A 22,817-nucleotide genomic window follows, 5' to 3' on the forward strand; every position below is an offset into this window, starting at 1 on the left:
TCACTGCATCAGATCAATCACAACAATCAATCAGATTTTTAAACTCATCAATGGAAAAATGTTATGACACTATGACCAGAAGTCGGTCACTTTGTCACTTTGTGACCGACTTCCCGCTGAAGGAAACTATTTTCTGCGTCTGTTGTACCGACGAGGATCCTGGTCCACAACATTCACAACTTTATAAAATAAAAGCTCTGTAATTCAGCTCCATATGAAGCATTACAGCAACAAAACCAACGTTGTGCTTTAAGTTATGCTTTCATTTCTACGAAGCTCGTTAGCACCATGGTAAGTTATGCTGAACAGCTGACCTGCTCCAGGTTCACTTGGAGATAAGAGATCCAACAGTATAAAAGCCCCCCCCACACACACACACACAATATATAACTGATCAAATTAATAATCATTCAATCGGAGTGAGCGTCACGTAACCACACCTTGCTACAGGTGTGTGACGTCACATGTTCAAGTCACTGCACGTGTCGACTGTATCATGTTGTTGTTGTTGTTGTTGACTTGGTGGAATGTTTACATTTTGTTGGGGGGGGTGAAGGAGCAGAGACCGGAAGTTCGCAGACTGAGACAGGTGAGTGACGTCATAAAAGAAAAGGAAACACACCTGTTTTAAAAACACTTGACAAAGCGACCTGACCTCTGACCTCTCAGGTCAATCCTCTGAGGCCGAACTGACCGGAAGTGTGACCCGGTCAGAGAACACCCCACAGCCGGGTTCAGGCAGAGACTCCCGGGCACCGGGCACCGGCTCAGCTGAACGCTCAGATTTGTGAATGGACTTTGGTTGGGACAGTACCGAGCTGAACCCAGAGAAGCGCCTCGGCACCAGCTCTATGTCCGGGCGGAGCTCACCCCCGCTGGGTCTTACCTGACTCGGTCTACGGTCTCCGGCAGCGGGCGGCGGGAGCCATTTTAAATCTTCACTTTCCTGCACAAAATCTCACGGATGTCGTCACTGTCGGTCCCCGGTCACTGAGTCCGGACTCACGGGCAGACGGCGGGTTCCGCTCCGGGAGGGAACCGTCACATCCAGGCGGTAGAAGCGGCTCAGCGGCTCCGCTCTGTCGGTGTCTGGTACCGGAGAAACAAAGCGGCCGCGGGGCGGTGAAGCTCCGGAGGATGTGGAGCTTCAGCCCGGTCAACACCGAGACCTGCGTCACTGCACCGGAAACACACACACAGCTTCCGGTCAGAAGTCTTGAACGTGTTTAAAACATGAAGTAAGAAACATATTAAATGTATGATGTCATTAATATATGATGTCATGAACATATTTAATAAAATGTCATGAACATATTTCATATATGTCATTAATGTATGATTTCATGTATTGAGTGACATGAATCTTAATAAACCTTTCTGGTCACATGAACACACGTGTGCGTAAGATCGAAAATGTTGATCAGAAACAATCAGATTTTAAATCCACAAAAACAAAACACAGAAAGAAAATCAATGTTTATTTCATTTTTCACAGTTTCAGTCTAAAGATTCAAACTTCAGATGATTTAACCAGTTAATACATTATGTTAAATTATCAATAATCAATCATGAATAATCATGTTCATCTGTCTGACTCACTGATAAATCTGTGTTCAGGAGTGTGATGTCATCAACCAATCATGTGACCCTGACGAGAATGAGGCACAAGTTCACACACACACACAATGAATGGTGACAAATGAAATCTCATTATTGAAGACACATAACGATTGTTTCATGATTGATTATAATTTATGAGACAACTATGATGACATTTAGAAAAACTTAAGAATGTCCAAACAATAATTCTTTATATTATAATGACGATGTAACGTCTGTAATCATATTAACGATTTCAACATTTAATCATTAACTTCTGTGACTAAAACTGAACATGTCAGAATTATAAAAATATAAAAAATGTTTATTAAAGTTACATTCATTGATCATATTTAGTAAATTATATTTTGTGATTCAAAGAATAAATGTTATAATTAACATTAAACACATTATTAATATTTTATAATAAAAAACTTAATCTTGTGTTTATGTGAAGTTCTTCTTCTTTCACCAAGTCATTCAAACTCACACCAACTGTTTCAACATAAACACCCAGGAAGGTGACGTCAAAACAAAGTGTGAAGCATGGGACGCCGCAGGACGCCGCAGGACGCCGCCATCTTGGCAACAGGGGCCACTTTATTTTTCTCTATGTGAGAGAACACAGACTGTAAATAAAGATGGACGACATCCTCTCAATCACCCCCTGGTGGTTGGCTGCAGTATAGGTCGTAAACCCTCCTCCTCCATGTTAGCAGATGGGACATGGACGAGACTAAAGAATCAAAGTAGATGTTAAATAAATGTTTGTAAAGATGTTTCTGTCATTTCAGGTCGTTCTTATCTCTCTGATGTTTGTTCAAGTGATTCTGATCAGTTTGGTTTTATTTAGTTATTTGAGGATATGAAAACAGGCTGAGACGTCATGATTGACAGCTGAGACTGACTCCTGATTGGTAGAGAGTGTGTGTGGGCGGGACCTCAACGCGAGGGCTCCACGCCACGATCACTACTGCGCAGACTCTGACTGCAAATGACGTCATCACCACAAGATGGCAGCGTTCGTCCGTGTTTGTTTACAGTTTATGGTTCTGACCTGTTCCTCTAAGCACTACAGTACCCATGAGCCTCAGCTCAGATGTTTGTAGTAAACACATTTTCTAACACTACTGTGCACGTCCATCACAGACCATGTGACAAACAGAGACGAGGTCAAACACAAGGTCACCTGTTCACCAGGTGTGTCCATCATTTATCCCCCTGTCAGAACAGTGAGACGTCACAGCTGTCGACATCTGGACAGTGTGTTCTCAGCGTGTCCTCAGCATGTCCCCTGTAAACATGTAGACAACCTGGTTGTCAGTTTCGTGTCCTCCGGAGGACAGCAGCTGTGTCTCTACACGTCCCTCTCATCTTTACTTGGAAAAGATGTCCGTCTCAAATTCTCTTTGACTTTGACAAACTCCGGAGCTTTCAGGTTTTCTTCCTGCTGTTTCTGCGCCTGCTTCTCCATCTGAGACGAGAGGACAGAGACACAGTCAGAGACACAGCAGATGTGTGTGTGGTGTGTTTATGTTTGTGTGCATGTGCGTGTGTGACCTCCTCCAGCTTCCTGTGTCTCTTCAGTAGCTCCGCCTCCAGAGGTGAGATCTTCCTGCGGGCGTCGTCCTCCTGTTTCCTCTGTTTGATCAGCTGATCTCGTTTCCTGGACTCGAGCACTCGGTGCAGCTCCGGCTTCGTCTCCACTCTGACCCCCCCTCTGTGAAACATCAATATTCTCATTCATACTTTATATATCACTTTATTAATGGCTCATTAGGATCCATACGCCTGGTCTTTGAAAACAGTCTTAATCTGACTGAGGATATGAAAAATAACAGGACTGACTGACCCCTGCTTTTATTATTATTATTATTATTATTATTATTATTATTATTTTGTGTGTATACACTGTGTCTTGTTTGTTGTAGCGTTTCTACCAGCAGAGGGCAGTCTGTCATAATGAAGCACTAACCACAGAACAGGTCTGTGAACAAAGTAACAGACATTGTTGTTGTTGTGTTGTTTGTGTGTCTCTGGTCGTCGTCCAGCCTCAGTTTCCCTCCTGAATGTTAAAACCACAGAGAAATGTCAACCTCGATCTTAACGCCGTGTTAAATCTGTGAGGAGGTGAAAACTTTCCCAGCGTCCTCAGCAGTGGAGGCCTGTGAGGTGGGAGGCTGTTGCTTAGCAACGTCAGTTCATTTCTTCAACAACTTCACAGAGGAGCAGAGACGACGGATCGTTCTCATGCAGCTAAAGAGGAAGCACGCTGCTCTTTGATCAGTCATCTGATGTTGACACTGGAAACTAATACGACTAATTAAAACATTGACACTCGATAATCTGGATTATATTCAGTCCTTATGTGTTCGTGTCAGCAGGGGGCAGCAGGCATGTGGGATTTAGTGATATCTAGTGGTGAAGGTGCAGATTGCAACCAACTCTATGGAATCTACGCTGGCCTTCAGGGGACATAAAAACATTTCGGTGTTTGGTTTGTCCACTCTTGGCTCCCGAGGAGACAGGGGGGACTATGGAGGAGGAGGAGCCTGATTAGACGACAGTGTCACATGATTAAACACTGACATCATTTTTCATGAATCTAAATACTGGAGCTTTAACAAATGAAATTCTGATGTCGTGTCCCCACTTTGCTCAATTGTCTGTATTTGTCTAATATATCCATGTCTAAAAAGAACTCCACCAAATCAACATTTTCACCCCAAAAAATCATATTGTCCTACAAATTGTCTTCAGTTTAACGGTGACGTGTCTGTGTCCCCACATGGAGACGTACCTCTTGCAGCTGCTCAGCAGCTCGCGGTGAAGATCCTGGTGACTTTGTGATGCTTTCACAGGATTCAACAGTTTCTTGGGCTTGATGAGGTCGTCGTCGTCGTCGTCTTCTTCCTGGTAGTCAGGCTGGGGGACATAGCCAGACGCCGGAGACGACTTCCTGTGGATACCCTCAGACCGGTGTTGTTGCAGGTCTGCATAAGCTGAAGCTACAGACAGAGGACAAAAAGGACAGGATCACCACAACTCTGGGATTAAGTCTGTAAAACATGAAACTTTATTTAAACCAGTTCTGGAGAACGATGGTGCAGTGAAAAACGAGGCTGTAATGAACAGTGACGGCGGTAGGGGGCGCTGGCAGGGGCTTGGACATGGATTGTGGCTTTAGGACATCATGTTGTTGGTCAGAATGCAGATGTGTGTGTGTGAACACAGACATTGTGTTTCCTGTTTGTCCTTTTTCAAAAGAGCTCTGGATGAGATCGGACATGGACGGCAGTTTGCAGACAGCTGCTGTAGTGACACGTGTTGAATGGCAGGGTTTGGCTCCTGTCCCTGATGATGTCCCAGTGGGGGTCATCACAGAGATTAGCTGATCAGAAGGTTTAGATCTGATCTGTTCTGACGTATGTTCATGAATCACAGCTCCCGAGTGTCTCTTCTTTGGGGGGCGGGGCCTGCAGGTGAGAACAAGTATCAACCGTCACTGTGACGTCACCATCGGTTTGTGAGCCGCTGCTCTGAAGCGTCAGTTTGACATTTTGTCCATCTTGGCTTTTTTTAAACCAGAAGTCACCATATTTGGAGGAGCAGGGGGTGGAGCCTGAATGTGAGCTCAAGGACACGCCTACCTGTTGGTCGGTACTAGCTGTCAATCACACTATGGTATCCACCCCCCACTACATCCGGTGCTTTATGGTCTGTTTGACTCTAAATGATCATAATTCACTAAATGAACATCAGCTGTTTGAAGAAGACTTGAAACTAGAGATTGGGTTACAGATTGGAGTCGCCCCTGCTGGTCACTACACAGAAGACAGGCTTCAGAGGCCATTTATATAAACAGTAGGTGGAGGAGTTCATATCACTGATCAATAAAATGATTGATCACTGAGGTTGGAAGCTGCTCTGAAGATTCAAACATGATTTAAAAACGTGTGTGTGAAGTGATGTCTGATCTGAGCTCAGACTCTGAGCCGTCGTGTGGTTTCATATTGATCTGAAACAGGACGTTGAACCTGAACCTCTGATAATAATCTGATGTCAGAGCGTCTGACTCCAGCTCGGACAGGAAGTCAGATCACGTTTCACAGTAAAATCTTTATTTCATCCTGAGGAAACCTCAAGTTATTGAAACATATCAAATCTACTGCAGCAGAAACCTTTTGCACTGAACTTGAGATTTTATATACATATATGTATATATATGTGTGTGTGTGTATATATATCATGTTACCAAAAGCTCTAGAATCTCCTCGTGTTTCCAAGTTGACGTCTTCCTCTTCTACGTGTACGGCTCCTCTTCTTCATCCTGAGATGTTTGTGTTCTTCCAGTTTCACGTCCGTCACGTGTTAGAAACCTCATCAACACGTCCACTCGCTCACTGGGAAGCTTCCACACATTGTCCTGCTGTCTCCTCACATGGACTCACTCTGACATGTTACACACATTTTACCAGGAGGCTGCAGGAGAAGATCCAGAACATGTCCAGAGACACTGACTGATTTGTGTCTTTTAGGTCTGAAAACAGCTTTAGATTAAAATGCAGTACTTGTGGTACTTGTACTTGTAGAGTACTGTTACACTGTATTACTTTCACTGTTTATTAGTTTATCTGACATTGTTCATGAAAAAAAACTGATCTAGGTCAGAATGTTAACTCACATCTGAGGACAATAAAATCACACATCACAAAACAGACACACAACATTATAAACAAGCACAAACTGAACTCTAAGTTTCAGAAGATCCAGAATCACACTCTGGTTCTTACCAGACTTCACCAGCTTCTCCTGAGCTGCGATGCTGCTCCTCTCACCCATCTGATCCGGTTCTGATCCGGTTCTGATCCAGTTCTGATGATCCTCATGTGTTTCAGTCTGTGTGAGTCCTCATGTTCTCTATAAGAGCAGCAGCAGAACTCCTCCTCTTCTCCCTCCTCCTTCTCCTCTTCTCACTCCTCCTCCTCCTCTTCTCCCTCCTCCTTCTCCTCTTCTCACTCCTCCTCCTCCTCTTCTCCCTCCTCCTCCTCCTCCTCCTCCTCCTCTTCTTCTCCTCCTCCTCTCACTCAGTATTTTCCCACGCTGCTTCATCTTCATCTTTTGTGACGTCTGGTGTCGACCTGCTGCTCCACAGATTTGTAACAGTTCACCACATACACACTCAGCAGGAAACTGTCCAGGGGCCCCAGACCCCCGAGGGCCCCAGAAACCCCAGAATGCACCCTGCTTGTCATGGTTGGTGTTTGGTTGTTTTTAAAGGAACGCGGACTGCAGCAGTTTATTACGACCCGTAGCTTTGACTTGTAAGTGACCTCTAGTGGCCACCGTCATGATCGTCTGTTGTTGAGGTGCATGGATGTGTCCGTTTTCTTCAATAACCTTAACCATCTGTTGTCGTGGCAACCATGAACCTCGAACCTTCACTAAGTTCATATTTCAACCACGAGTGAATGAAACCTTTTTCTGTTGTGACTCCGACACGATCATGTGTCATTTCCTCCGGTTCCTGTTCATCAGACTTTATTAACAGTTTCCTCCACTGAAACTTAACCATACACTTTTTGCTCTGAATTAATTATTATCTTCATGTTGTAACCAGATCAGACATCAGTCGATCGTTTCACGTCTCAGGAAGCAGCTGATGATTCGCAGCTCTGTGATAAACTTGAACAACCTCACAACTCAGCCTCCCACGGGGCACCACAACCCTCTGGGCCGGACGGTAGCATGAGAGGTACAAACTTACCTCTGCCGTCTGGGTGCTTTCCATTTTTCACACACTGCTGCTTGGGAGGAGGCTCGTGGCCGATGCTGTACGCCTTCTGGAAAAGAAGAAGAAGACAGAATAACGTTATATGAGGATCACAGAGCGGTGCCCAAATAAACTGAAATCTAGAACACGTGTTGTGACTGGAGCCTAAATACCCCCCCATCATAGTGGCAAGGAGATAATGAGTGAATTTTCATTTTTTGGGTGAACTATCCCTTTAACATTTTTGTACAGGCTTTTTTGTCTCAGGATGTCAGAGGGGGCGTCGGCGTATTAACAAGCCTCCACTGTCTTTACGTGTTTGGCTCCTCTTCTTCCTCCTGAGATAGTTGTATTCGTTCTCACAAACAGAAACTCCAGAACATTTCAGGAACATGTCAGACGGAGGATCAGTGTGATGTCATCGGTCATGTCGTTAATGTATCAGATCGCTGTTGTGAATCCCCCCCCCCTCCGTTTCTCAGCAGCTTGTCTCTTGTTAGTTGGACGCTTCCCTTCTGACTGAATGGACTGTGTTGGTTGCTAGGAGACACTTCATCAGGCTTCAACATGGTGACAAGGCCCTCACTGTCCCAACCCCGATGGTTGGAGGTGGTGGTGGTGGGGGGGTGTTTACAGCAGGATGAAGACTCAAATTGATTCTTAAAGGGACACACACACACATAACCATCCACAGGGGGCAGCACAGAGCTGCAGCTCAGACAACATGACAAACCACTTGAGGACAATCTGACCTCTGCTGGACAAACAGTTGCATTACACCTCAAACATTACAGAGGTGAGGGAATACTGCAGTGGAAGGGTACTCCATTACAAGTACAGAGGTTTAATCAGGATTTAAATGTACTTTCAAAGTTAAAGTACTAATGCTATACATTATAACGTCAATGTGTATTTGATTTTAATGATAAATATTAACTGAAACATTGAGTTAGAACCTTGTGATTTTAAATGTTTTTTATTTTTTAATTTTCTGCCAGTAACTGAGTCACTGCAGCAGATTTAGTTCCGATCATATTTATTTATAAACTCATCACATGTTCTGAAAGAGTTAATCTACATACACACTCCAGTACAAATACAACTAATACAAATAAATTATACGAGTACAAAACCTGTTACATATGATAGTTTTCATAGTATATGCAGGGTTACTCCCCCTGGTGTCAGTATTTTTAGCTGCAGGATTTTCTCTGATCTTAATCTGGATTTACGTGACTGATGATCAAAGCCATAAACACACTGACCTGATTTGTTCTGACATGTGATTGGTCCAAACAAGTTAATGAGTATTGTTGCGTAACCAGGGCTGAAAATAGTCTGATTCACTCGATCACACACCAGTTCATACTCTGTGTGTCTCTCACACACACACACACACACACACACACACACACACACACACACACACACACACACACACACACACACACACACACACACACACACACACACACACACACACACACACACCAGCTTCCTGTTTGTTCACTTAGATCTGCTAAAATTAAATGTATTTAGTTGGATTTCTCATACTTTGCTGCTGTTTCCTGCGAACAGCTGATTGATAATGTTGTGTATGAATCATTTTCCTTAATCTTAATGTGATAATATTTTAGTGATGATCAGAGTCCCTCCAGCAGAGGGTTTTAATATACATGTGGGGTCCCTGTTTTAAAACAGATCATCAGGTCACATCACTGTCATGTGTTCGTCATGTAAAGATCACAGAACAGAACACTCCGATGAAGCAGGAGGAGTTCAGGGAACTCAACAAGACGGACAACTGTGAAGTTTCAGACATGAACTACAGTCTGGAAATGATCCTGACATGTTCCTGACATGTTCCTGACACGATCCTGACATGATCCTCACATGTTCTTCACATTATCCTGACACGATCCTCACATGATCCTGACATGTTCCTGACATGATCCTCACATGTTCTTCACATGATCCTGACATGTTCCTGACATGTTCCTGACATGATCCTCACATGTTCCTGACATGATCCTCACATGTTCCTGACATGATCCTCACATGATCCTGACATGTTCCTCACATGATCCTGACATGTTCCTCACATGTTCTGCAGGTTCTCTATGTGAGAACAAATGTCTGAGTCAGTGTCTCTGGACATGTTCTGGATCTTCTCCTGCAGCCTCCTGGTAAAATGTGTGTAACATGTCAGAGTGAGTCCATGTGAGGAGACAGCAGGACAATGTGTGGAAGCTTCCCAGAGAGCGAGTGGACGTGTTGATGAGGTTTCTAACACGTGACGGACGTGAAGCTGGAAGAACACAAACATCTCAGGATGAAGAAGAGGAGCCGCACACGTAGAAGACGTCAACTTGGAAACACGAGGAGGTTCCAGATCTTCTGGTGATGAGGGCCGACGCCGGTGTGGATGAGCTGTAAACAACAACACTGATCTTTCCACAGCAGAGTTTATACGTCATGTCCGGCCTCCTGCTGCTCTACAGGCTCCGCCCCTGCTGCTCTACAGGCTCCGCCCCTCGCCTGGATGTTCCCCACATGTTCCTGTTTGAACGAGTCGGACCCGACAACCTGCTGCTGCTGCTTCACAAACACTAACTACACAACATGTCCAGAAACAACCTGCTGCTGCTGCTTCACAAACACTAACAACACAACATGTCCAGAAACAACCTGTTGCTGCTGCTTCACAAACACCAACTACACAACATGTACACACACTGTTTTACACAGTTCATGTGTGGAAACGGTTTATCTGATTCAAGTTTCAGCATCTGTCAGACGTCAACACACACACAACCTATTACAAGTTTCAGAGAGCTATTTATAACTATAAGACCACACCACCACCTGCTGTTCTACAAATAGTCATGAGTCCATCTGATGGGGGGGTGGTCATCACAGTTACCCTCCAGCCTGCTGTCAGCTGTTGGTCGCCATGGCAACAAGCATACCCTAACACACCCTCATCAGCAGGTGTGTTGCTGCAGCTCAAATATTTGTCAGTGGATTCACATTCCTGAGTTCAGTCCAATCTACATGTCAGGAATTACACAGGTCCCAGTCTACTGTTAAACTTGTTTTCAGGTGATAGACAGTTTCAGTGTAAAACCTCTCATGTGGACTCACCTTCTTTCCATATGTGGCTCCCATTCTCAGTCCGTGTGCGTGTGTGTGTGTGTGTGTGTGTGTGTGTACGTGTGTGTGTGTGCTGTTTGTGGCAGCAGGTTCACAGTCCTCTCTTCTTCTCTTTCCTTCTTCACCAGCACGTCGTCTCCTTCTTTCCCAGCAGCCTCTCCTCCTGCTCGTCAGGCCCCCTCTGCCTGGCAGCCCGGGTGCTGGGGTGTGTTAACCCGCCCAGAGAAGAGGTCGCCCTGCCAGCTTCATACCAGAGAACAACCAACGAGAGTCGAGCTGAGAGTCAGTGAGTGTCTGTGAGGGGATGAGGGGGAGGACGCCTGCTCCCGACTTCCTGCTCTCAGCTGTGAGGAGTTAACGGCTCTGATTGGATTAATGTAATTAGAGGTGACATGAAGAGAGCGAGCAGGAAGTCAGGTTCTCCAGGTCTGATCTGCAGGCGTCAGAGACAGCAGGAGACGAAAAGACACGGCAGCAACAAGATCTGTGATGAAGCTGCTTCACTAACTAAAGTGTCTCCTCGCAGGTTTAGATCTTAATCAAAGTCAGATGCAGGCTCCGCCTCCCTCACCCACACCTCAAGGGGTTACCTGAGATGAGGATGATGCAACAGGGGCATCACCCCTAACCGTCAAACGTTCATAAGGTGGAGCCTGTTAGCATGGAGGCTAAGGATGGCTGGGACCCTGCCCCTCGCTGAGCCCTCTGGGAGAAGTACAGCCTCACTGCTCCTCTAACTGGAGGACCAGTGAAAGCCGGCGGTCACAGGCCTCAGGCCTCGGTGCAGGGTCACGATAGTCTTCTCTCAACAGCTTATGACACTGATGCCTGAATGTCCCGCATTGATAACTCTCTTTGAGAGCTCCTCCTCGCCCAGTCTCAGATGTTACAGAGGCATGAAGGAAAATGAAGTGGCACTCAAGGGGGGGCCTCAAGTTAGGGTTTCAACCCTAACCCAAATAAGTCACAAGGCGCAGGCTGTTAATGTGTTTGGCCACTAGGTGTAAACATCACACCACTGAGAGCTGGATGGTTTCATCATGTGACCGTCATGATCATGTTCTCATGTTTGTGTGTCTGTGGGTGTCTGCGTGTGTGTCTATGTGTGCCTGTGTGTAAAAGAACAACACTACCTGAGGATGTCACTTGTTCTGTATTCACTTATTTACATGTTAAATAAAATCATGATTGACACAGACTGGATCACATCATTTAATATTTCAATGACTAAACAAGGCCGTGGAACCTCCCTCAGATGGTTACCACGGCGACCCGAGGACTCAATTCAGATTGGTCTGGTCTCTACTGGTCTGTAGGGGGTGGGGTCTCGGGCCCCTCGTGACTCGGACCTGACATCTGCATGAAGAGCTCCCGCAGTTCTGTGATGTCATCATCAAGGGACGGCAGGGGCGGGGCAGAGCGCTGCTCGCGCTCCTCGATGAAGTCCCACAGACGGACGCTGTTCATGAACTGACAAAACAAACACAAACATGTTCATGAACTACAAAACCCAGGAGCACTGAGCTGATGGACTACAACTCTGAATCAAAATGGCAGCTGTGGATTCCTACCCGGACGTTCCCCTCGGAGCTCAGCTGTTTCCGCGGCGGCTCGGGTTCCGCTCTGGTTCCGTCACGGAAGGCGTGAAGATACAAACACTTCCCGCCAAATGGACAGGAGCCACGGCCCTGATCGAAGTACTTACAGGCCTTCTTACTGCGGACAGGAAACACGGGCAGAGGTCAAAGGTCGACATGTGAACATCTTGTTTCATAATGTTCAAAATAAAGAGTTTTTAAACGTCGTTCACACAGATACATCTTTTTAAATGAATTTTCAAACAATTCACTTAATTTAATTCATTTAAATGTAATATGACATTAATATGACAATAATAACAATAATATTAGTTTGAAATTATATCTGTTGACCTCAAAGTTTATAATTAAACTGGTAGTGTTCTGTCCCTCAAATGTGTATTCTGCTTAGCTATACAACAGCACCCCCTTGGGGCAGTTCAGGTACATAACTATTGCCAGGGGTCAAGGTGTGAATCTCCCGGAAGTAATTCAGGGTTAGTTTATTTGCGTTATTTATAGACGTCAGCTCTACACATAAGTTGTGTTATTCTTCTGCGGGCTAACGCATCGTCTGTAAGTATTGTTGTTTACAAATTGTGTCCTTACAACCAGTAGGTTATCTTGCCACACAGTATTATGTTTACAGCAGCAGTTTTGCAGAGCGGCTACGCTAAGCTAACGGGTATCGCTGTGTCTTTTAAGATACGAGCCGCCGTGTGATGTTTATTATTGAAGTAGCTCTGAGAGCCAGATTGTAATCTGTCATGTCTGTATTGTTTTTACAGTTTCACCAACTCATTAAACTTCGTGAAAGTTGACATCTCTGACGTGGAGTTTTTTGAGAGCGTTAAGCTGGTTGGATAGCTAGCGCCAGCGCTAGCGAGACCTTCACAGGTAGCTCACCTGACTCCAGACTTGAAGAGGTCTATGAGGTGGTCTTTGTCCTCCTGGTCCTCCACCCAGTAGACTGACGGGATGACGAACTCTGAGACCACCCGACACTCCGGACACGACCTGAGACAAAGAGACATTAGACCTGAGACCTGAGACCTGAATCCTGAGACCAGAGCTGTTTAAGACTGACCATGTTCCAGACTCTCAGACTCTGATCCAGGATCTGGTCTTGTTAGATCCGGACTCTTACTTGATGATGACGTTGCTGAAGTTTCTGGTGCAGCGCCACTTCCTGATGCAGGTCAGACAGAAGGTGTGACAGCAGGACGACAGAATCCCGAACCTGCGTTCTGACGGGTTGGCCTTCTGTACTACCACCTCCATACAGATGGAACACACCTGAACAACGAGGACAACAAACAACAACGATAAACAACTAAACAACAGTTAATGTCACTGTCGCCTTAACAACAGTCCTCAGGGACTCACCTTGTCCTGACTGCGCTGAGCTGCAAACGCCTTCTCCATGTCTGTCTCAAAGGCCAGGAGACACATCTGCAGGTAGAGAGACAGACAGAGAGACAGGTAGAGACAGTGAGGTAGACACAGACAGACAGGCAGAGAGACCTCATCCGTTAAGTCAAGTGACTGTAATTGATGTAAAAATATAATCAATAAAGTTTGAATATTTGAAGCCAGCCGCAGGTTAACAGGCTGCTCACCTTCTCATGCGCTCTCCTCTGCTCGGGGTCATGGGGGTGGAGCACCTGCAGCCCACATATGTCACACAGGTCACCATGAAGATACGTACATTTGTCTTCATAGTAACAGTGTCCGGCAGCAGTGTAGGGACACAGCTGGGGGAGGTCCTGGGAAGTCCCACCCACTGGGGGAGTGGCTAATGAGCAAAGATAAACATCACAACTCAACATTAGAAAGTCTCATCATGTGATACTGACTGCAACGTGGATGTTGTGCGTCTCACCTTGCTCCTGCACAGATCCGTCCAAACCTGTCCTGATGGCGTCCACATACGTCTGAGGAGCTGCGGCCGCCGAGACGTCTGACCACAAACTGTCTGGTGGACCCATGAACCTGTCTAAACCCAGAGCTGAGAGACAGACAGGTCAGAGGTGTGTGAGGACAGGTGTGTATGTGAGGACAGGTGTGTGTGTGAGGACAGGTGTGTATGTGAGGACATGAGTGTATGTGAGGACATGAGTGTAAGGACAGGTGTGTGTAAGGACATGAGTGTGAGGACATGAGTGTGAGGACAGGTGAGTGAGGACATGTGTGTGAGGACATGAGTGTGAGGACAGGTGTGTGTGAGGACATGAGTGTGAGGACATGAGTGTGAGAACATGAGTGTGGGGACATGAGTGTGGGGACATGAGTGTGAGGACATGTGTGAGGACAGGTGTGTGAGGACATGAGTGTGAGAACATGTGTGTGAGGACATGTGTGTGAGAACATGTGTGTGAGGACATGTGTGTGAGGACAAGAGTGTGAGAACATGTGTGTGAGGACATGTGTGTGAGGACATGAGTGTGAGGACATGTGTGTGAGGACATGATGTGAGAACATGTGTGTGAGGACATGTGTGTGAGGACAAGAGTGTGAGAACATGTGTGTGTGGAGCGCGAGTGTGAGGACAAGAGTGTGAGAGCACGTGTGTGTGAGGACGTGAGTGTGAGGACAGGTGTGTGTGAGGACGTGAGTGTGAGGACATGAGTGTGAGGACATGTGTGTAGGACATGTGTGTGAGGACAAGAGTGTGAGAACACGTGTGTGTGAGGACGTGTGTGTGAGGACATGTGTGTGAGGACATGTGTGTGAGGACAAGAGTGTGAGGACATGTGTGTGAGGACGTGAGTGTGAGGACAGGTGTGTGTGAGGACGTGTGTGTGAGGACATGAGTGTGAGGACATGTGTGTGAGGACATGTGTGTGAGGACAAGAGTGTGAGAACACGTGTGTGTGAGGACGTGAGTGTGAGGACAGGTGTGTGTGAGGACGTGAGTGTGAGGACATGTGTGTGAGGACATGTGTGTGAGGACAAGAGTGTGAGGACATGTGTGTGAGGACATGTGTGTGAGGACAGGTGTGTGAGGACATGTGTGTGAGGACAAGAGTGTGAGGACATGTGTGTGAGGACATGTGTGTGGGGACATGAGTGTGAGGACATGAGTGAAGTTAATCACCTCCGTCTCTCAGGACAACGTTCTTCTTCACTCCACCTCTGACTGAAGCTCCGCCTCCAGCTCCTCCTCCACCTGCCTGATCCTCTGGAGCTCCTCCCCCTCCACCTCTGAACGAGGGTTTGATGTGATCATACCTGCACACAGGAAGTGATGTAACTGTGTGTGTGTGTGTGTGTGTGTGTGTGTGTGTGTGTGTGTGTGTGTGTGTGTGTGTGTGTGTGTGTGTGTGTGTGTGTGTGTGTGTGTGTGTGTGTGTGTGTGGGAGTTGTGTATAACTACACTCAGGGCAGGTGTTACCTGCAGCGTTCTCCGTAGGCGCAGGTTCCTCTCAGGTAGAACTTGCAGATGGTCGACGGTTTACTGTTGCTCAGGTCATGAGAGAACAAACAGCGACTTCCCTCCCTGCACACACCGTGGAGGAAGTACCTGAAACACACACACACACACACTGGAGGAAGTACCTGAAACACACACACACACACACTGGAGGAAGTACCTGAAACACACACACACACACACTGGAGGAAGTACCTGAAACACACACACACACACACACACTGGAGGAAGTACCTGAAACACACACACACACACTGGAGGAAGTACCTGAAACACACACACACACACTGGAGGAAGTACCTGAAACACACACACACACACTGGAGGAAGTACCTGACACACACACACACACACACTGGAGGAAGTACCTGAAACACACACACACACACACACTGGAGGAAGTACCTGAAACACACACACACACACACTGGAGGAAGTACCTGACACACACACACACACACACACTGGAGAAAGTACCTGACACACACACACACACTGGAGGAAGTACCTGAAACACACACACACACACACTGGAGGAAGTACCTGAAACACACACACACACACACTGGAGGAAGTACCTGAAACACACACACACACACACACACTGGAGGAAGTACCTGAAACACACACACACACACACACTGGAGGAAGTACCTGAAACACACACACACACACACTGGAGGAAGTACCTGACACACACACACACACACTGGAGGAAGTACCTGACACACACACACACACTGGAGGAAGTACCTGACACACACACACACACACACACTGGAGGAAGTACCTGAAACACACACACACACTGGAGGAAGTACCTGACACACACACACACACACTGGAGGAATACTGCACACACACACACACTGGAGGAAGTACCTGACACACACACACACACACTGGAGGAAGTACCCAACACACACACACACACTGGAGGAAGTACCTGACACACACACACTGGAGGAAGTACCTGAAACACACACACACTGGAGGAAGTGACACACACACACACACACACACTGGAGGAAGTACCTGACACACACACACACACTGGAGGAAGTACACAACACACACACACACACTGGAGGAAGTACCTGACACACACACACACACACACACTGGAGGAAGTACCTGAAACACACACACACTGGAGGAAGTACCTGACACACACACACACACACTGGAGGAAGTACCTGACACACACACACACACACACTGGAGGAAGTACCTGACACACACACACACACACACTGGAGGAAGTACCTGAAACACACACACACACACACACTGGAGGAAGTACCTGACACACACACACACACACACTGGAGGAAGTACCTGACACACACACACACTGGAGGAAGTACCTGACACACACACACACACACACACTGGAGGAAGTACCTGACACACACACACACACTGGAGGAAGTACCTGACACACACACACTGGAGGAAGTACCTGAAACACACACACACTGGAGGAAGTACACACACACACACGCACACACACACACTGGAGAAGTACCTACACACACACACACTGGAGGAAGTACCACACACACACACACACACACACACACACTGGAGGAAGTACCTGAAACACACACACACACACTGGAGGAAGTACCACAACACACACACACACACACACACTGGAGGAAGTACCTGACACACACACACACACACACTGGAGAAGTACCTGAAACACACACACACACTGGAGGAAGTACCTGAAACACACACACACACACTGGAGGAAGTACCTGACACACACACACACACACCTGGAGGAAGTACCAGAACACACACACACTGGAGGAAGTACCTGACACACACACACACACACACACACACACTGAGGAAGTACCTACACACACACACACACACACACACTGGAGGAGGTACCTGACACACACACACACACACTGGAGGAAGTACCTGACACACAACACACACACTGGAGGAAGTACCTGACACACACACACACTGGAAGAAGTACCTGACACACACACACACACACTGGAGGAAGTACCTGACACACAAACACACACTGGAGGAAGTACCTGACACACACACACACACACACCTGGAGGAAGTACCACACACACACACACACACTGGAGGTACCTACACACACACACACACACACACACACACACACACACACACACACACACACTGGAGGAAGTACCTGACACACACACACACACACACACACTGGAGGAAGTACCACACACACACACACACACACACACACACACACTGGAGAAGTACCACACACACACACACACACACACACTGGAGGAAGTACCTGAAACACACACACTGGAGGAAGTACCTGACACACACACACACTGGAAGAAGTACCTGAAACACACACACACACACTGGAGGAAGTACCTGACACACAAACACACACACTGGAGGAAGTACCTGACACACACACACACTGGAAGAAGTACCTGAAACACACACACACACACACTGGAGGAAGTACCTGACACACAAACACACACACTGGAGGAAGTACCTGACACACACACACACACACACTGGAGGAAGTACCTGACACACACACACACACACACACACTGGAGGAAGTACCTGACACACACACACACACACACACACACACACACACACACACACACACACACACACACACACACACACACACACACACACACACACACACACACACACACACACACACACACACACACACACACACACACAAGGAAGTACGAGGTCTACGGTTTCTGGCCTCCGGTCTACGGTTTCTGGCCTCCGGTCTACGGTTTCTGGCCTCCGGTCTACGGTTTCTGGCCTCCCGGCTTCTGGCCTCCGGGTTTCTGGCCTCCGGTCTACGGTTTCTGGCCTCCGGGCTTCTGGCCTCCGGGTTTCTGGCCTCGGGTTTCTGGCCTCCGGGTTTCTGGCCTCCGGGTTTCTGGCCTCCGGGTTTCTGGCCTCCGGGTTTCTGGCCTCCGGCTTCTGGCCTCAAGTTTCTGGCCTCCGGGTTTCTGGCCTCCGGGCTTCTGGCCTCCGGGCTTCTGGCCTCGGGCTTCTGGCCTCCGGGTTTCTGGCCTCCGGCTTCTGGCCTCAAGTTTCTGGCCTCCGGGTTTCTGGCCTCCGGGTTTCTGGTCTCCAGGTTTCTGGCCTCCGGGCTTCTGGCCTCCGGGCTTCTGGCCTCCGGGCTTCTGGCCTCCGGGTTTCTGGCCTCCGGATTTCTGGCCTCCGGGTTTCTGGTCTCCGGTCTGTAAATTCTTCAAGCGCCTCCTAAACACATCAACCTTCACAAGGACCCTTCAAGATTCATCTGAACTTCAGAAGCCTCTCGTGTCTCTTCGAGAAGCCGTTTAATCTTCTGAACAACCTGAGAATCTTTAAGAACCAAAGGTTCCACTTCGAAGATCACATCAAACTTACCCTTACACTAACCCTTATCATTAAGTTTAACAATTATCAACAATTTAATTGTTAAATAACTGATGAGAAGTTACAGATACATTTTACACACACACACGCAAGTCTCTCTAAACCTAATTCTACCCTAAACCTGATTCTACCATAACCCTAAACTAAACCTAATCATAACCTAATTCTAACCATAACTCTAACCTAAACCTGATTCTACCATAACCCTAAACTAAACCTAATCATAACCTAATTCTAACTCTAACCTAAACCTAATTCTAACTCTAACCTAAACCTGATTCTAACTCTAACCTAAACCTGATTCTAAACCTAAAACCAAGGATTAACCCTCAAAAATCCAATTTGTGAGGACCAGACAAAATGTCCTCACAATGATGATATTGAACCAAAATTTGCCTCATAACTATAGATAGACATGCGCACGCGCACGCGCACACATACACACACCTGACAGACAGACAGGTAGAGAGACAGACAGGTGAACCAGGTGACTCGGACACTTTACTCAGTTGGGTGTTTCACGTGCTAACAGCTAAAAACATCACGATGCTAACGGTCCGCCGAGATCTCGGTCAGAAACAGCGCGAGACTCAGACCCAGTGACACGACAGACAGGTGAGTGACAGACAGACATTCGAGGGACAGACAGGTGAGGGACAGACAGACAGGCTCACCTGCAGGTCACCTGTTTGGTGCTCATCTTCCTCGCGGAGCTTCAGCTAAGCGGCTGCTTCAGAGTTGTCGCTACGGTGTCCCGTTCAAACTGTTCCGACTGACAACCGCAGTCACAGCAGGAAGGTTCCTATGAGCTCTGTGTGATTACAATTATGTACTGAAGTGCAGTACATATATATATATATATGTACTGCACTTCAGTACTCTACTTTGTACTTTTACTTCAGTTTGTATATATATATATATATATCATTAAAGGATGCACAGAGACAACTCACTCCTCTTTTATTTATTTTCAATCCAACACACACAGATGTACAAACACATAGATGCACAAACATACACTCACACAGACAGACAGACAGACGCACGTACACAGATGCACACACACACTCACACACACACACACACATAGTCTGACAGGTGAGATGGAAAACATGTTGACCTACATTCAGTCACAAGATCATTTGACTGAGCTGTTTCCATGACGATGCAGCCAACATGGTACAAAGGTCACCTCTTCAGAAACTACAGGTGAGCCAGGTCACATGACGTCTGTCTTACAGCAGCTACACCGTGATAGGCTGGAGCTGTGGTTGTGGTGTAAACAGGCTGTCACCTGGCAACCAGGTGAGACACAGAAGAACCTGAAGAAAACAAGTCAGACGGAGAAGAAGCAAAGACAAGAGACTGCTCGAGAAAAACAAGGAATGAAAAGAGGATTTTAAGGAGGAGCTGAGGCCGGAAGAGACAAGTAAAGGACAGAGGAGGAAGAAGAGGAGGAAGAGGAGTGAGAGAAGAAGTAAGAGGAAGAGGAGGAGGAAGAGTGAGAGGAGGAGGAGTAAGAGGGGGAGTGAGAGGAAGAGGAGTGAGAGGAAGAGGAGTGAGAGGAGATGGAGCGCAGCGTGATCCAGCTGAGTCACTGTCAGAAATACATCTTCTGTTTCTCGTTGCCGGACGAGTGTCCGAGCTGTGGAGAGGAGCTGGAGGGGAGACGACTGCAGGAGGCGCCAGTGAGCCTCCCCTCCCCCTTCACCAACGGACATAACCGCTCCTGCTGCCTGCTGGTCACACCTGCACAGGACAACCTGAACAGGTAGTTACACTCAGTCATCAGTTCTAACCTGTCTGTACCAATCTCAGCCAATTAAAAATATGATCAACCAGTTTAATTCTGTAGAAACCAGTATAAACTCATTTAAACCAGTCAGATCAGCATCAGCAACCAGTTTAATATCGAGTGTGTGTACCTCTGGTTTGTTCTCAGAGACTTTGATGGGACTTCAGATCTGCACACAGGCATCTCCAACTCTAAAGGTAACTGTCAGTCTGACCTGTCGTTAGTTTACCACTGAACACTGTGTATTGACTCAATTCAATATGTGTGTGTGTGTGTGTGTGTGTGTGTGTGTGTGTGTGTGTGTGTGTGTGTGTGTAGGAGTTGTGTATAACTACACTCAGGGCGGGGTGCACAGGGACCAGAGTGGGTGGGAGCACTGCGTCAGTGTTCCTCTGGTCCGACCTGACATGTACCACCTTCTGGCTCAGTGGGACCAGTACCTGGACCACTTCTCTGATGGACCCATGTGGGACCCTGCATGGCACAGGTACTTCTCACACCTGGTACAGATACACCTCACAACTGGTACAGGTACACCTCACACCTGGTACAGGTACTTCTCACACCTGGTACAGATACACCTCACAACTGGTACAGGTACACCTCACACCTGGTACAGGTACACCTCACACCTGGTACAGGTACACCTCACACCTGGTACAGGTACACCTCACACCTGGTACAGGTACACCTCACACCTGGTACAGGTACACCTCACAACTGGTACAGGTACACCTCACACCTGGTACAGGTACACCTCACAACTGGTACAGGTACACCTCACACCTGGTACAGGTACACCTCACACCTGGTACAGGTACACCTCACACCTGGTACAGGTACACCTCACACCTGGTACAGGTACACCTCACACCTGGTACAGGTACACCTCACAACTGGTACAGGTACACCTCACACCTGGTACAGGTACACCTCACACCTGGTACAGGTACACCTCACACCTGGTACAGATACACCTCACACCTGGTACAGGTACTTCTCACACCTGGTATAGCTCACACCTGGTACAGCTTACACCTCTCTCTGTCCAGGTTCAACGAGGACGACCATAACTGCTTCAGCTTCTGTCTCGGCTTTGTGAACAGCGTCCTGGCAGTGGAGGGGCAGAGCTCTCTGACCAGAGAGACGTTCACTCACACCTACATCCTGCCGAAGATGAAGAGAGTCTCAAAATTCACCACGTTGTACCAACACATCCAGAGACACCAGTACTACGTGGTAGACAGAAAGAGAGACAGACAGGAGGACAGACAGGAGGATGTCCCCACCAGTGTTGGGCAGTCATCTGATAACTCTTTTCAGTACCAGTAATGTGAGGGATCCAATCTGAGAGTCAGACACTGTTGGACTGAGGGTTGGTCTGTCGGTTAAATTAGAGTGTGGACACCTGGCCTGAGCCTGTCAGACCCATCAGGACCAGTTAGGCGCTGTCAGGTTGAGCTGGGTTTGTACAACAAGTTTGAACAGATATTCTGGTTGGGATCTGGTTCCGTCCCTATCTACGTCTGTAGCCAGGGAGACATCCTCCATCATGAAGAGAACATGGGGTTCACTGCACACTGTGTGTGTATGAGTGTCCTAATTGTAACTGTCACAGTTTGAAAATAAATGAGAACAACTTCGAAGCTGCAGCTGTTCACCACCAGGGGGCGTGGTGTGTATATATATATATATATATATATATATATATATATATAAGAACAAGAAATCATGGAACATTAACAAAGAAGTGAAACAGTAGAAAATATACAAAATTAACAAGGAAGTATTAAAGGAAGGAATTTTATTCTCATTATATATGCTTCCACTAGGAAACATTATCAGGACACACTCTGTAAATTTCCACTGCTATGCGGATGACACCCAGTTATACTTGTCAATAAAACCTGAACAGTGTCATCAAATAACTAAACTCCAAACACGTCTCAAGGACATAAAAACCTGGATGAGCTGTAATTGTCTCTTATTAAACTCAGATAAAACAGAGGTTCTAATACTTAAACACCTTAGAGATACATTATCTAATGA

The 22,817-nt window shown here is 47.0% G+C and overlaps 3 protein-coding genes across 10 annotated transcripts in view; 1 reads left to right on the forward strand and 2 right to left on the reverse strand.

The window, feature by feature from the left end:
- Nucleotides 1-1,194, reverse strand: part of pik3c2b (phosphatidylinositol-4-phosphate 3-kinase, catalytic subunit type 2 beta) — an 18,217-nt gene extending 17,023 nt beyond the window's left edge. For 5 of the 8 annotated variants that reach the window (XR_007032472.1, XM_047339187.1, XM_047339197.1 and 2 more), the window contains exon 1: nt 887-1,193. The gene's annotated coding sequence lies outside the window, so the exon portion shown is untranslated. Of the gene's footprint in view, nt 1-886 lie in introns of all 8 variants that reach the window. The other 3 variants (XR_007032474.1, XR_007032473.1, XM_047339193.1) reach the window with 1 other exon arrangement.
- Nucleotides 1,195-2,414: 1,220 nt separating this feature from the next.
- mkrn2 (makorin, ring finger protein, 2) lies at nt 2,415-19,784 on the reverse strand. The gene is made up of 15 exons (XM_047339294.1): nt 19,648-19,784; nt 15,497-15,625; nt 15,200-15,333; nt 13,985-14,110; nt 13,722-13,897; nt 13,489-13,554; nt 13,250-13,398; nt 13,009-13,119; nt 12,097-12,241; nt 11,831-11,995; nt 10,517-10,735; nt 7,367-7,442; nt 4,400-4,607; nt 3,160-3,319; nt 2,415-3,073 (listed from the first exon to the last, which is right to left on the reverse strand). The coding sequence occupies exons 1-15, from the start codon at nt 19,671-19,673 to the stop codon at nt 2,957-2,959; spliced, it is 2,007 nt and encodes a 668-aa protein (XP_047195250.1). The 5' UTR covers nt 19,674-19,784; the 3' UTR covers nt 2,415-2,956.
- A 188-nt stretch (nt 19,785-19,972) lies between these two features.
- Nucleotides 19,973-22,420, forward strand: LOC118104435 (MKRN2 opposite strand protein). Its single transcript, XM_035151304.2, has 4 exons — nt 19,973-20,744; nt 20,916-20,965; nt 21,087-21,255; nt 21,821-22,420. The coding sequence occupies exons 1-4, from the start codon at nt 20,542-20,544 to the stop codon at nt 22,098-22,100; spliced, it is 702 nt and encodes a 233-aa protein (XP_035007195.2). The 5' UTR covers nt 19,973-20,541; the 3' UTR covers nt 22,101-22,420.
- The last annotated feature ends 397 nt before the right edge of the window (nt 22,421-22,817 follow it).

Source organism: Hippoglossus stenolepis, chromosome 3, assembly GCF_022539355.2.
Source record: "Hippoglossus stenolepis isolate QCI-W04-F060 chromosome 3, HSTE1.2, whole genome shotgun sequence".
Lineage (NCBI taxonomy): Eukaryota > Metazoa > Chordata > Actinopteri > Pleuronectiformes > Pleuronectidae > Hippoglossus > Hippoglossus stenolepis.